The 13,095-nt window shown below is 40.6% G+C and overlaps 1 protein-coding gene across 6 annotated transcripts in view; it reads left to right on the top strand.

The window, feature by feature from the left end:
• The window catches only part of sik2b (salt-inducible kinase 2b), a 100,396-nt gene extending 87,508 nt beyond the window's left edge, over nt 1–12,888 (top strand). For 3 of the 6 annotated variants that reach the window (XM_061781457.1, XM_061781456.1, XM_061781461.1), the window contains 3 exons: nt 268–381; nt 2,479–2,567; nt 6,739–12,888. In XM_061781457.1, the coding sequence (XP_061637441.1) occupies nt 268–381; nt 2,479–2,567; nt 6,739–7,378 (843 nt within the window). In that variant the 3' untranslated portion in view covers nt 7,379–12,888. The other 3 variants (XM_061781459.1, XM_061781458.1, XM_061781460.1) reach the window with 3 other exon arrangements.
• Nucleotides 12,889–13,095: the final 207 nt, after the last annotated feature.

Genomic DNA, 13,095 nt, shown 5'->3' with positions numbered 1-13,095 from the left:
TGGAACATGCCATTTAGTGAAAGGCATCTGGCTGTTCGGCCAACACAAAGGCATTTTGGCAGCGCATGGTATGGATAATCCACTTAGACCACGCTATGAAGCACCCAGGCCCTGACACGGCTTTATTAACCAACACAAGCGAGGGGACACTGTTGAGTGTGTCCTTGAGCTTGTGTGTGTGTGTGTGGGGGGGGGGGGGGGGGGGGGGGGGGGGGGGGGGGGTCATAGACATCCTGTGTTGTAACTTCTTAATGTTTGTGTTGGAAGACTGAGGCAACTAAGCAACAGGAGGGCCCGACTTTATACCAAGGTGGGCCGCAGCCACCTCTCCTGTCCCGTAGGCAGAGTTTGGAGACTCAGTACCTCACCCATCGGCTGCAGGTTCGCCCCACTGCAACTTAATCTAACTAAATGTACAAGAGTGTTGGGACACACCTCTTTCTCGATTAATTAATCAATCGAGTTGGGCTTATCTTCAGTGCAGACATTTTGGAAAAATCTACCCACCTTGCATATTGACATAAGAATGCGGTTTGGAAAACAATGCAAGGAAGTGAAAGGAACTCTTTTGTTGGTTGATCATTGAACAAGGGTTCATGTTACTCTCAGAGGTCTCTATAATGGCACCTTGACTTACGAGTTTAAATTGTTCTGTGACCACGCTCGTAACTCATAACTCGTTCCTCAAATCATCTGCGTGAGAACACGAGGTGCACTCAGGGACACTGCGGAAATGGGAGTGAATATGTACTTTGGTGGTTCTTTTGTAATATAGTGCAGCCAGAGCTGCGAAGAATGCAAAATTACCAATGTCCTTTCACCATGGTTCCTGTCATACTGTGTTGCGTTTTTGTTTGCACATTGAGGACAAAAGTCCTGTTTTTTTTTTATAATTCCTCATTTTTAAAAAGACCTTTAAGTATCTTTTTGAGATTGTAGAGTGAAAGCTGCAGCTGTCAACTAGTGTGGACTGATTGGGCGGCAACAATGGGGAAAATTAAATGCCAGTATTTTGAGGGTAATAACCCATCAGCAACATATTGTGGGGTGTGGGCTACTATGAACTAGTTCATTTCTGGAATGGTGAACTTAGTTAAAAATGTTTGAATTATGAACTAAACTAGTTAAATTTTGAAACGGTTGACCGAACTTTGAACTAGTTCGCGTAGAAAATGAACTTTCCCAACACTGCGCTTCGTATTATGATGGGCTCCTGATCGCCAGAATTGTTAAGCCCCACACAATCGGGGAACAACTGTGTTTACCTTTTGCGTCAAAGGTTTCTCCTTCCTTTTCCTGACCACCTATTAATGTGGGAAGGATTCTCTCTTCTTCAGAAAGCAGCCATTGAAGATTTGGATACGGTGAGAATGTTTACTTGCAGCCTATGCATGCAGCCTGTTTAAATTTAAAAAAGAAAATAAATCACTGTTCAGTACAGTTTTATATTTTTTAGAAAGATTTTGAGAACCACTGTTCGATTGTAATGTTACAGTTCAAACTGCATTGGGGATAAAACCTCTGCCTCGGTTTTTATGAACACGTTGGCCTCCTATGCTGCTGTATTTTAATGTTGGTTCATGATGGTGGTACTTTGAGAAGTTACCAAGTATTTTTTGGGGTGCTACTTGGTATAAAATGTTTGAGAAGCACTGCTCTGCCATACTGTACAAAGAACATGCAGTAGTAATATAACTTAAGCATATGAATGGAAAGAATTACATGGTTTGTGTATCATGATTAAATAAATAAATTGTTAATGCAGTGATGTTTTTAAGAGTATACTGTTCCTCTCTGGTGTTCATGTCTTGGACACCAGGGGGCAGTATAATACCTACAGACATACTACACGTGCATTCTATGAAGACCATGGCAACTAAACTGTAACAGTATTAATTTTTTGCAGAGGATAAATAATTTGACTACCAGTCTTGTATGTTCTGTCAGCATGTGTTGCTACCACTTATAGTGAAATATCAGTTTTTTAAAGGTTTTGAATTACCATGACATCAATGCTAGTTTCATTAACCCATCTGTGGTGTTTTGCATTGTATGTTTGCATGAAGCTAGCAAACTTACGTAAGGTAATATGGTTTGGTTAAATACAGTACACGTGCAATTTGTTTAGTTTTTAAAGTAAACTTCAAATGCGAGTGGCATTAAATAGCTTGAAGCAAGCACTTGGCCTCTTTTTGAAGAATTGTTCACTTTCTGACAATCAGTTGCTTGTTAGGTAGTTCGCTGGCACTCAAATTTTTGCTCGCAACTCAAGAGTTTCGTCAGTCATAAATTGAGGTTCGACTGCATTTTCACTTCTGTAGGTTTAATAGTCAGATGTCCCAACGCTTTTGTCCTTGTATTGTAGCTCATACAACACATTATTTTCCTCAACAAAATATTCACCCGTTTTGCACAATAATTTTAATGATGAGTGGAGGACTTGTCTAAAAGCAGTCTTCTCTTTCTTGTGCCCTTAAGACTAGCGTTTTGGCAAACACTCCTGCAAGCTGCCAGATGTTCTGTAAGGAGTCCCCCCGAAGTTTAGAGCAACAACTACAAGAACACCGGTAAGTCATCTTAATGCACTATACTCACAATACTCCAAAATGTCTAATTGTATCCACAGTAAATTATTGTTTTTTGTTTTGTTTTTTTACTTTTCCAACAATTTTCGTCATTTTCATATTTCTAAGGACTTACCACTAATATGCCTGTTTCTTTGATTAAATCGTATTTAATTCACTAATCCACTCAAGATGAAAATCACCTTACTCAATAGATACCTCCCATGATGTAAAAGATGGTAGTAACCAATTGCCTCAGTTTATAGACACCATCATTGACACACAGACATTTAGTTGATTGCTGAGATTTGAACTCCATTGCTAACAAAAACAGGAGCACATAGTGATGCCCGCGAACAGTATCTTTGTTGAAAGAAAGTTGGCAGCAGTATTAAAGATGATTTTACTCAATTGGAGACAGCATCTCAGCATTCCATTAGACACCGACGTGATTGCGTCACAATGTTGCGTGTGTCCATAGTTAATTTCCAGGTAGTTTTGTTCTGTGTTCTTTCTGCACAGTTCGCCTCTGTTTTTGCTATTCCTAAATAATAATTATATTTACCTTATATGTATGACAGATCAGTTTCACTTGACATACATTCAAATACAGTGGTGCCTTGACCTACGAGTTTTTGTTCTGTGACCACACTCGTAATTCAAAACACTTGTATCCCAAATCATCTTTTTCCATTAAAATGAATGAATTCGTCGATCTTGAATTCTCTCGCGGCTGCTCGATTCCCATGTTCCTCCGCGTAACTGATAGCTTGCAGTTTAAACTGTGCTTCGTAAGCGTGTCTCTTCGTAGGTGCCGTTTTCGACTGCGGTCAAACCAGCCTCCACTCGTAAAATAGCAGTCAAGCTAGCCGCCCCTAATTTTGTTTATACTAGGCATTACGGTAATAGGTCGCCAACTCGCGGCGAAAGCCACCTTCAAAATAAAAGCTTCCTAATAATACGGACATCAGTGCTCTTCAGTTAAGGAATGCAACCAGAAAAGTTAAGTTAAGCTGAAAGGCGAAGCTCTCGATTTACCGGTCGATCTACGTTCCTACACTCACCTATGGTCACGAGCTGTGGGTCGTGACCGAAAGAACAAGATCCCGGATACAAGCGGCCGAAATGAGTTTTGATCCGCAGGGTGAGAAGCTCGGCCAACCGGGAGGATCTCAGAGTAGAGTCGCTGCTCCTCCACATCGAGAGGAGCCAGATGAGGTGCCTGGGGCATCTGATTCGGATGCCTCCCGGACGCCTCCCTGGTGAGGTGTTCCGGGCACGTCCCACCGAGAGGAGACCCGGGGACGACCCAGGACACGCTGGAGAGACTATGTCTTTCGGCTGGCCTGGGAACGCCTCGGGATCGCCCCGCAAGAGCTGGATGAAGTGGCTGGGCAGAGGGAAGTTTGGGCGTCCCTGCTAAAGCTACTGCCCCCGCGACCCGACCTCGGATAAGCGGTAGAAAATGGATGGATGGATGGAACATGGTTATTAATAACTGAAGATATAATGCAGCTACTAAATTTATTGTTCTGTGTCACATGCAGCCATGACTTAAACTGAGGTATTTTGAGCGACTCTGGGTCAAATGCCGTAGTTTTGTGTTTGTTTGCTGATGCAGTCATAAAGGCAAAGGAGAAAATAAATTAGGACTAGTTTTGTGTTAAATGCTAAATCTCACAGCATGTACTGTACAGCATGAGGCTTTTACGTGATTCACTTGAAATAATTTTAAATATTCATCTGTGTGAATGAGACATCATCATGTCAACTAATGAGCAGAACCGATTGGCCTCGAACTACATTAACAGAGAGACGGCGTAATATAACATAAATTCGACCTGTTCAAGCTTCTGGACTTGTTTGGCGACCTTTTTTTGGTGACACCGTTACCTCTTTACCTTCATCCTTAACTTCGTCTTTTCGTGTCCCTCGTGAGTTGCGGTGGCAGCGCTGTTCGCTGCCCACTTTGTCTTGAACCTCTTCTTCTCTAGCACAGTGGTCCCCCACACCCGGTCCATCAGGCATTACTGGGCCGCATAGAAGCAATGACCAATTTATATCATTTCCATTGTATTGCGTTTTCGCGTGTCAAATGTTTTATTTTGAAAAGTAACATAATTTTCTCCGCTGCAACAGCTGCGCGTCGCAATTGACATGTCGAGTCTGCACAGAGCGCTGCAGCAGTTCTGTTTCCACCGGCCAAGCTCAAAAAACGTATGATTTCATAAACTGATTCAGTTCATTACATTCACTGAAAAGATTTGTTCTTTTGAATGAAACAACACGAGACTGCACATGTAGTCATGTGATACGTTACTAAAAATAAGTCCGCAAACTAGCAAAAATTAGTAAAAAACAAATGTCTTCTGAGAGCTTCTTTTCAAAAGGAAAAAGGCCACCTGAGGAGCTAGAAGAAGAGCCTAAGACCTCAAACAAAAAGAGAGCTTCTTTTATCCGTTATGCATTATGGTGAGTTGTATTTTTCATGCATTTAACATTCGTTTTTAAGCCAGCAAATTTATTTTTGCTGTGTATACAGTGGAGCCAATAAGTATTTCGTCAGCTACCAATTTTGCAAGTTGTCCCACTTAAAAAGATGAGAGGGGCCTGTAATATTAATGATAGGTATACCTCACCAATGAGAGACAAAATGAGAGAGACAAAAATCCAGAAAATCACATTGTCTGATTTTTAAAGAATTTATTATCAAATTATGGTGGAAAATAAGCATTTGGTCAATAACAAAAGTTCATCTCAATCCTTTATATACCCTTTGTTGGCAATGACAGAGGTCAAACATTTTCTGTAAGTCTTCACAAGGTTTTCACACACTGTTGCTGGTATTTTGGCCCATTCCTCCATGCAGATCTCCTCTCCTCTTGAGCAGTGATGTTTTGTCGCTGGGCAACACAGCCTTTCAACTCCCGCCAAAGATTTTCTATGGTGTTGAGATCTGGAGACTGGCTCGGCCACTCCAGGACCTTGAAATGCTTCTTACAAAGCCACTCCTTCGTTGCCTGGGGCGGTGTGTTTGAGATCATTGTCATGCTGAAAGACCCAGCCACGTTTTTATCTTCAATGCCCTTGCTGATGGAAGGAGGTTTTCACTCAAAATCTCACGATACATGGCCCCATTCATTCTTTCCTTTACACGGATCAGTCGTCCTGGTCCCTTTGCAGAAAAACAACCCCAACGCATGATGTTTCCACCCCCATGCTTCACAGTAGGTATGGTTGCAACTCAGCATTATTTCTCCTCCAAACACAATAAGTTGCGTTTTTATCAAAAGGTTCTATTTTTGTTTCATCTGACCATATGACATTCTCTTCTTGGCGGAGGTGATGCATAACGCCCCCTACTGACCGGCATGTAATGACACGCTACATTCACAGCAAGGACGAACAGATAGCGGCAAAATCTATTGGTGGCGGCCAAAATTCACTTGTGGCGACCCTCGACAAATAAATATATATGTGGGAAACCCTGATCATTATCATTAATTGCATCTCCTTCTGGTGTGCGTGACTTTGACAACTGGGGGGCAGTATAATACAGGCATGCGGTAATATCTGTTTTTTGCAGGGGATAGAATTGAAGTCTCTTTTTTGAAGAATTGTTGACTTTCTTCCAAGGTGCTGTTGTTGTCTAGTGAGCTGAATTCACTGCCACTATGCAGTGCTCGTATCTCACTTTTTTCCTCGTAAGTCAAAGCAAAAAAAATCAAACGATGGCGGTTATCTCGAAAAACTTAAAAGTAGGGTCACTCATATCTCAAGGAACCACCGTATGCTTTTAATATTGTTTAGTGTTTCAAACAAATGGCTTTGTCCAAAATAAAGGCTCCCCGCCTAATCGATGCCTCCCCTGATCTGCAGTGGAGTAAATAAACTCCCCCAGCTCCGAGTTGCATATTTACGTAACTCTTTAATTTTTATCATTACAATACTTTGCTGTTTGGCTGGGATACGTCACATGGTTATAGTGGCCTTCTTTTTTTACTTTTGAGTTGGCAAATATTGTTTATGCCTTTAGGTGACGGCTACATTGTGATATTCGTTCCTGGAAGGGGAGCTTGTTTGATTAAGTTCTAAGTTTAGCACAGTGACAGCCAGCTGAAAGATGTAGCAATGTAGAACCGGCGGTGCGTCTAACTCTGTGTCGTCCTGACAGACTGAACCAGAAGAGGATGTACCTGCAACAGTCACAGGGTCTGGGCCTGCCGGTCTACTTCAATCAGATGCAGATCGCTGAAGGGTCCTATCCGGTGGGTGGCGTCCCACTGGACCCCGCTACCTCCCAGAACTCCCCCCAGGTGCCCCTGATGTCTAGCGGCGGCCCGCAGCCTCAATCACAGCAGGGGTCCTCGTCGCCATACAGCCACCCCCACAGCCTGAGCCCCCTTCTGGAACCGGGAGAGGGCCCGCTTTACGACCCCTACATGAGTCATCACCACTACGCCCAGCACCTGCCCCCTGTCCCCCACCTTCAGCACCACCCCCTCCACCACCACCACCACCACCACCACCAATCGCCTCATGAAACCTCAGCTACCAGTCTCGGTTTCTGCTACCCTGTAGAGCAGCAGGCCCGGTGCCCCTCCACTGAAGCCCCGCCCCCAGGACAGTACAAGTTCCACCTTGACCTGGGCTCGCTCCCCCCTCCCGCCATAGGAGAGTCGGCGGGGTCGGGGGCCTCGGGCGAGCCGGCCCGGCCCGAGGGTCTGGTTCTGGCGGAGCTACAGAGCCCGCTCCTGGACAGCGAGATGATGGAGACGGTGGACTCCCAGCAAGGCTTTGTGCTGGTCAACTGAAGCCTCGCAAGGGGCCGGATTGAAGCAGTATTGAGCACGGAGAGCCTGAGCAGCGTTCAGCGCCCACAGAGAGATTTGGAGACACAAGCATAGCAATGGGGAAAACGCAGACTTTCATACAACCAACGAAAACTGAATTTCGTAGTTGGGATGAACCTCTGAGAACCTTTCGTACCAAAATCCCTCCCTTAGCTGACCTCCTTTTCCTCCCTCTCCTCCTCCTCCGCATTGGACGAGCGAGGAGCGGGCCAACACGCCGACGCGGTCGCAACTCGTGGCGAGGAGGCTCCAGTGGCCGCTCTCGTGCCACTTGTGAGACGACATGATGCTGATAAGGTGTTGAGGACGACTGGAGCATTTCACACAGAAGTGGTTTGGAACTAGTGAACTGTTTTGGGACTGACTGCCAATCAAAAGCACAAAATGGATGACAGGATGGCAAGTCGATTGAGGATTTTGACAATATTTTTAATTTGCAGCTTAAGGTCCATGTACTAGTTGGACAACCACATTACTAGTGAGGCAACGCTGTTCACTTGTTACATCTGTGCACTACTAGTACTACTAGTGACTTGCTGGAAAACTGGTAGAATTGTTTTATTTCAGTAGTAGTACTAGTAACACACCATTGTCAAAAGGCTTGCTTGCCCTAAAGCCATATAAGCATTTATTCGCAGTGGGCTAGTTTCCCTTTATAATTCCGCATACTAGTTAGATATTAAATAAATGCAATGTTGCTGCATTTAGTCAAGATCCTTGATATCTAGCCTAAGCCATGAATTTACCCTATTTATCCTCACTATTAGGACAAATTCATGTTACTTGTGACGAACAACTGCACTGGTTGACAGCTGCATACTACTAGAACTAGTGAATAGCTAGATTTTGAACTAGTCAAATTGAATTATTTCACTAGTGATATCAGGGCGGAGTTGTCGAGTGCACAGTTTTGCCTCACCATTAACACGTAGTTGTCTTACTCGTAAGGCTGCAACTAACAATCATTTTAAAATATTTTAACAATCATTTAATGTTGATTACTTGTTTTGATTAATTGATGAATTTGATTTTTTTTTAAACAAATTTTTAATTTCCATCCCTTTATTCAAAAACAGGACATTGTTTTAAATTGACAATGCAGAAAATACACAAACAAACAAACAAACAAAAAATTATAATTGTTACTAGTTTGGTCGATAGAATTTCAGAAAATAGGCAAAAATATTCGTTTGCCAAAGTAAAAGCAGATGTTTGCAAATGTCTTATTTTGATTCAACACAAATATAATCAGTCTGCTTTCATGGAGGACCACAAAAATCTGAGAGCATTTAGTGTTGATAGGCTGAAATTCTGAGGTTTTGGACAATTTTAAGTTAACAAGGTCCCTAAACGATTAATCAATGATCAAAATCGTTCTCGATTAATGTGTTAATCGATATTTGGAGTTGTGTTACTAGTGAGGACAAAGCGCGTACTATTACATGGACCTTAGGTTGGATATCATGGACATCAAATAAGTAGTCAAACGGCTTTATGGCAAGCTGTTTGAGCAGTTTATTCACAGCACAGTAGTTTTCATTCATAGTTCATCGCACTAGTGGATATCGACTAAATGCTCTAAATCCTACGAATGTCGTCCTATTCGTGAAGGCTAAGAGAGTACTAGTGCGTGGACCTTAAATTGAATATCAAGGATATGGACTAATTGCTCAAACAGCTTTCCATAGGTGGTGGTGTTCTGCTAAAACAGCACCGGTGAGTACTTTTTTAGTGTGAAGAGAACGCAATGGCCCTCATTTATCGTGAAGCCCAGTTTCGAGTGTTTCAGGTGTCACTTTGCACACGAGCAGGTTGTACAGTGGCGGGCACAATGGTCGGATTGATCACTTGCAACACTAACAATAAGGACACACAATATTTTTGACAAGTCGATGAGCTAAATGAGACTACACACACACACGTGACACATTTCTCTCGTCAGTGTTTCCTTTGTAACTACTGAACTAACACTACTGAAAGGCTTCTCCACCTTCAAAGTCCAGGAGCGCTTGATTCATGGCTCATGCTAAATGAGGGCTCCCCAAAGGAATGTTTGGTGACAACAACTTATTCTTCTACCTTTTTGTGGCAATATTGAAGCAATATTAATTCTCTGTGATGATGGTGATGATGCTGCACCTCATCTGTCCGGCCCACTCGCATATGATTGGTCACACGGAGCTGATAACATCAGCAGGAGCGCAGATGTGAGTGCGTTTTCTTTGTTTGTTTTGCACAAGTCAGAAAGAATGTCACGTGACAGACAAGCACGAGAAGCTTTCTCGTGAACGAATGTAACGGATGACGCCACACGTGACCACTTTTGGGACCGACGGCAAAGGCGGCCGCGGCACGAGACACAGTCTGTTTTGTTTTTGTTTTTTTTTGTATTAGCAGCACTCAGACTGTGATGAATCAAGTTGAAGTATCTTCCCGACACAACGCTGACATTTAAAGTATGTGTGTGTGTGTGTGGTCAAATCAAATGGAAAAGTGGTGTGTCTAATAACGACACTGACCATAGGAACAGTGACAGAAAGGTCAACTCCATCATTAAGACCATTCACATTTTCCTATTATCTAGCTGTCAATAGCAGTAGCAGACAGCCCTTATTTACCAAGGGCTATTGAGGCCAAGCTGAAAAGAAGAAAAACATATAGAGAAAAATATCTCAGGTGGAGGGAAGTTGCAAATTGAGTTGAATTCATAAGATTCTTAGGGTAAATAATAGGAATAAAGTCATGATGTAACGACAAAAAAAGTGTAATTTCACACAACGTCGTAAAGTTACAAGGAGGAGAGTAAAGCGACTAGTTAGCAATTCAGAATCCTTATTTTTACTGTAACATGGCATTTAAGAATGTAATATTACTAGAAAAAAGTCAATTTTACAAGAAAAGTCGAAATAGTCAAATTAAAAAGCTGTAATGTACAAGGAGAGACTAGAGAGAGGAATAAAGTTGTAATTTTACACAAAAGAAGTGGTTTTGTGGTAATGAAATTGTCAAATGGGAATAGTTGTCACTTTAGACCCAAAAAAAACTAATTTTAAAAGTTTTCATTTTTAGAGAAGAAAGTTGCAATATAACAAAAGTCTTACAGGAATAAAATTGTTCAAACTGGAATAACGTCATAATGTCACAAGAAAGCGACAGAAATGATAAGTTTGTGATAAAAAGCCATTATTTTGCGAGTAAATTGTCATTTTCAAACTGGAAATACTACTGGAAAAAAGTAATTTTAGAAGAAAATTCAAAATAGCACTTCGCAAATTGTATGCAATGTACAAGGAAGAGAATAAAGCCATAATTTGCTAATTAAAAAGTTTTGTATGAGAATAAAGTTGTATTTTTACACAAATAGTCATTCATGTTACTAAGCAGAGCTTAGTCGTAAGCATGTGATTAAAAAGTCGTAGTTTTGCCAGAATGAAGTTGTCATTCAACGGGAATACTCCTAATTTTACTGGGCTAAAGTTGTCCTTTAACGAGAATAGTTATAATTTTACAAAATAAAATGTGTGACTATGAGAATAGTTGTGATCTTTAGAGAAGTCGGAATGTTACAAGAAAACAGACGTTTTTTGAAAAAAGTTGCAATTAGTACACGTTATTGTAGTGTGTAGCACGTTACCACTGTTCTAGTTAGCTTATGACAATTGTAAAGTTACAAATTTCCTTTCACTCTTTACAATTTCAACTTTGTCATCACATTCCCAATTTTTTTCTTTAAAAAATGCTACTTTATTTTCCTTGTAAGATTACAGTTTCGACATTTACCTGTTAAAATTACAACTTCGTTGTCACATTAAGACTACTTTTGTATAATTAGGACAAATTCTCTGAAAAAACTGACTCTTGTGCCTTTACAATTTTTACATTCACTGGTTAGAGTTACAACTTCGTCAACATGTTGCCACTATTCTTGTTAAATTATAACTCTTGTAATATCACAATTTGGGCAGTCACTTGTTAATAGTACAACTTTATCATCACCATTTGCATAAAATTAGGTCTCTTAATATTGCGACTATTCTTCGGCTAACGTTTCAATTTTGACATGCACTCATTAAAATTTGAAGTTTTTCCTCACATTAAGACTTTGGTCATAAAATTGGGAAATTTCTCTATAAATTGTGACTATAGTAATGTTACAAGTTTGACATTACCACTGTTCTCGTAAAATTACAACTTTTGTTCTTGGGAAAATTACAATTATTGAAATGTTGCAATTTTGACATTCACTCGTTAAAATTACAGCTTTGTCCAGCTATAGTACGACTAATCTCATGAAATTCTTTTTATCAGATAAATGCAACTATTTTCCTTGTAACATTACCATTTTGACATGCACTCATTCAAATCACAACTTTCCACTATTCTTGTAAAATTCCGAATTTTGTAACACTACAATTTTACTGGTCACAATTTCAGTTTCATTGTCATCACATGCCGACATTTTTCTTCTAAAAATGAATACGACTGCTTCCTTGTAAGATTACAATTTTGACATTCACTCAATGAATTACAGCGTCATTGTAATAATGACTTTTTCTTACATTGACTTTATTGTTGTAAAATTACATCTTTCTGAATTTCTTTTCCGTTTTAGATTGGCCTTAATATTAATTGGTACCTATTCGCAAGAAATAGTGTATGTGATTTGTCTGTTTAAAAAAACAGTCTCCGCATCAAACTGAGACCCTGTATATTTTTAGTTTTCCATCAATTGACTATGAAACTATAACAAGTATATTTTCTCGTAATCCTGAGTGAAACTCTCATTTTCTTACCTCACATTGCCATCGTGTGACGGTCAAAATTGGACATGCCAGCAATAATAGCAACGCACTCCGCGGTCCACAAGGCATTGCAGCCATAAGAGAGACAAAAAGTTTTGTGAAGGACTCAAATGTTGTTTTCATATTATTTTCTGGTGGCTCCAGTGTACTGGACAGAGATGTAGTAAGAGTGGAGGAGGACATGAACTCACATTTGTTAGAAAAAGTCTACAAATTAGTGTTAATTAGAGCAAGCTTGTAGGGGTTTGAATTCTGTGTGCCTTTTACTTTTCACATTTCAATGATGGTGATTTATCATGGTTAGTATTCGTTTTGTTCACCCAAGCCACCCCCACCCCACCCACCACCAAGTGAGTAGAAGCAGATTTTACAAAGGTACAAAAACCAAAGTCCCTCCATCCTAGTGACTTAATCAATGTTGTTTGTTTTTCTTTTACTTGTTGGCCCAGTGTCAAAAGTATTCTAGCAATATATTTGTGTATAGGTGAAGACTGAAGTCATAAGGAGAGTAGTAGTGGATATAGTACATTCATTTCACACACAGTCACACTCAACTCCCTGCTGATGAAACACAACAATATGAAATAGACTTTTCTATATTTCCCCTCATGGTTGTCGACCACACATAAGCTAACTTGCTGTTGAGATTAAAAAAAAGGTTACTGAACAGCTTATTGCTGCCTTGTCTGCTTTGTCTACAATTACACTCCCATAAAATCACAGAATTTTCTTTACAACCGATGAAATTTCAAATTATCCATGTCCAAAATACAGAAACATGCACTTTTTGTGTAAAATATAGATGAGACAAAATGTCACTAGGTGTAGTAGAAATCATTCCTAAATATTTAAAATACCAAATGACTCTTGAGCACC

Source organism: Phyllopteryx taeniolatus, chromosome 8 (genome assembly GCF_024500385.1).
Source record: "Phyllopteryx taeniolatus isolate TA_2022b chromosome 8, UOR_Ptae_1.2, whole genome shotgun sequence".
Classification (NCBI taxonomy): domain Eukaryota; kingdom Metazoa; phylum Chordata; class Actinopteri; order Syngnathiformes; family Syngnathidae; genus Phyllopteryx; species Phyllopteryx taeniolatus.
This window is presented reverse-complemented; position numbering and strand designations above follow the sequence as displayed.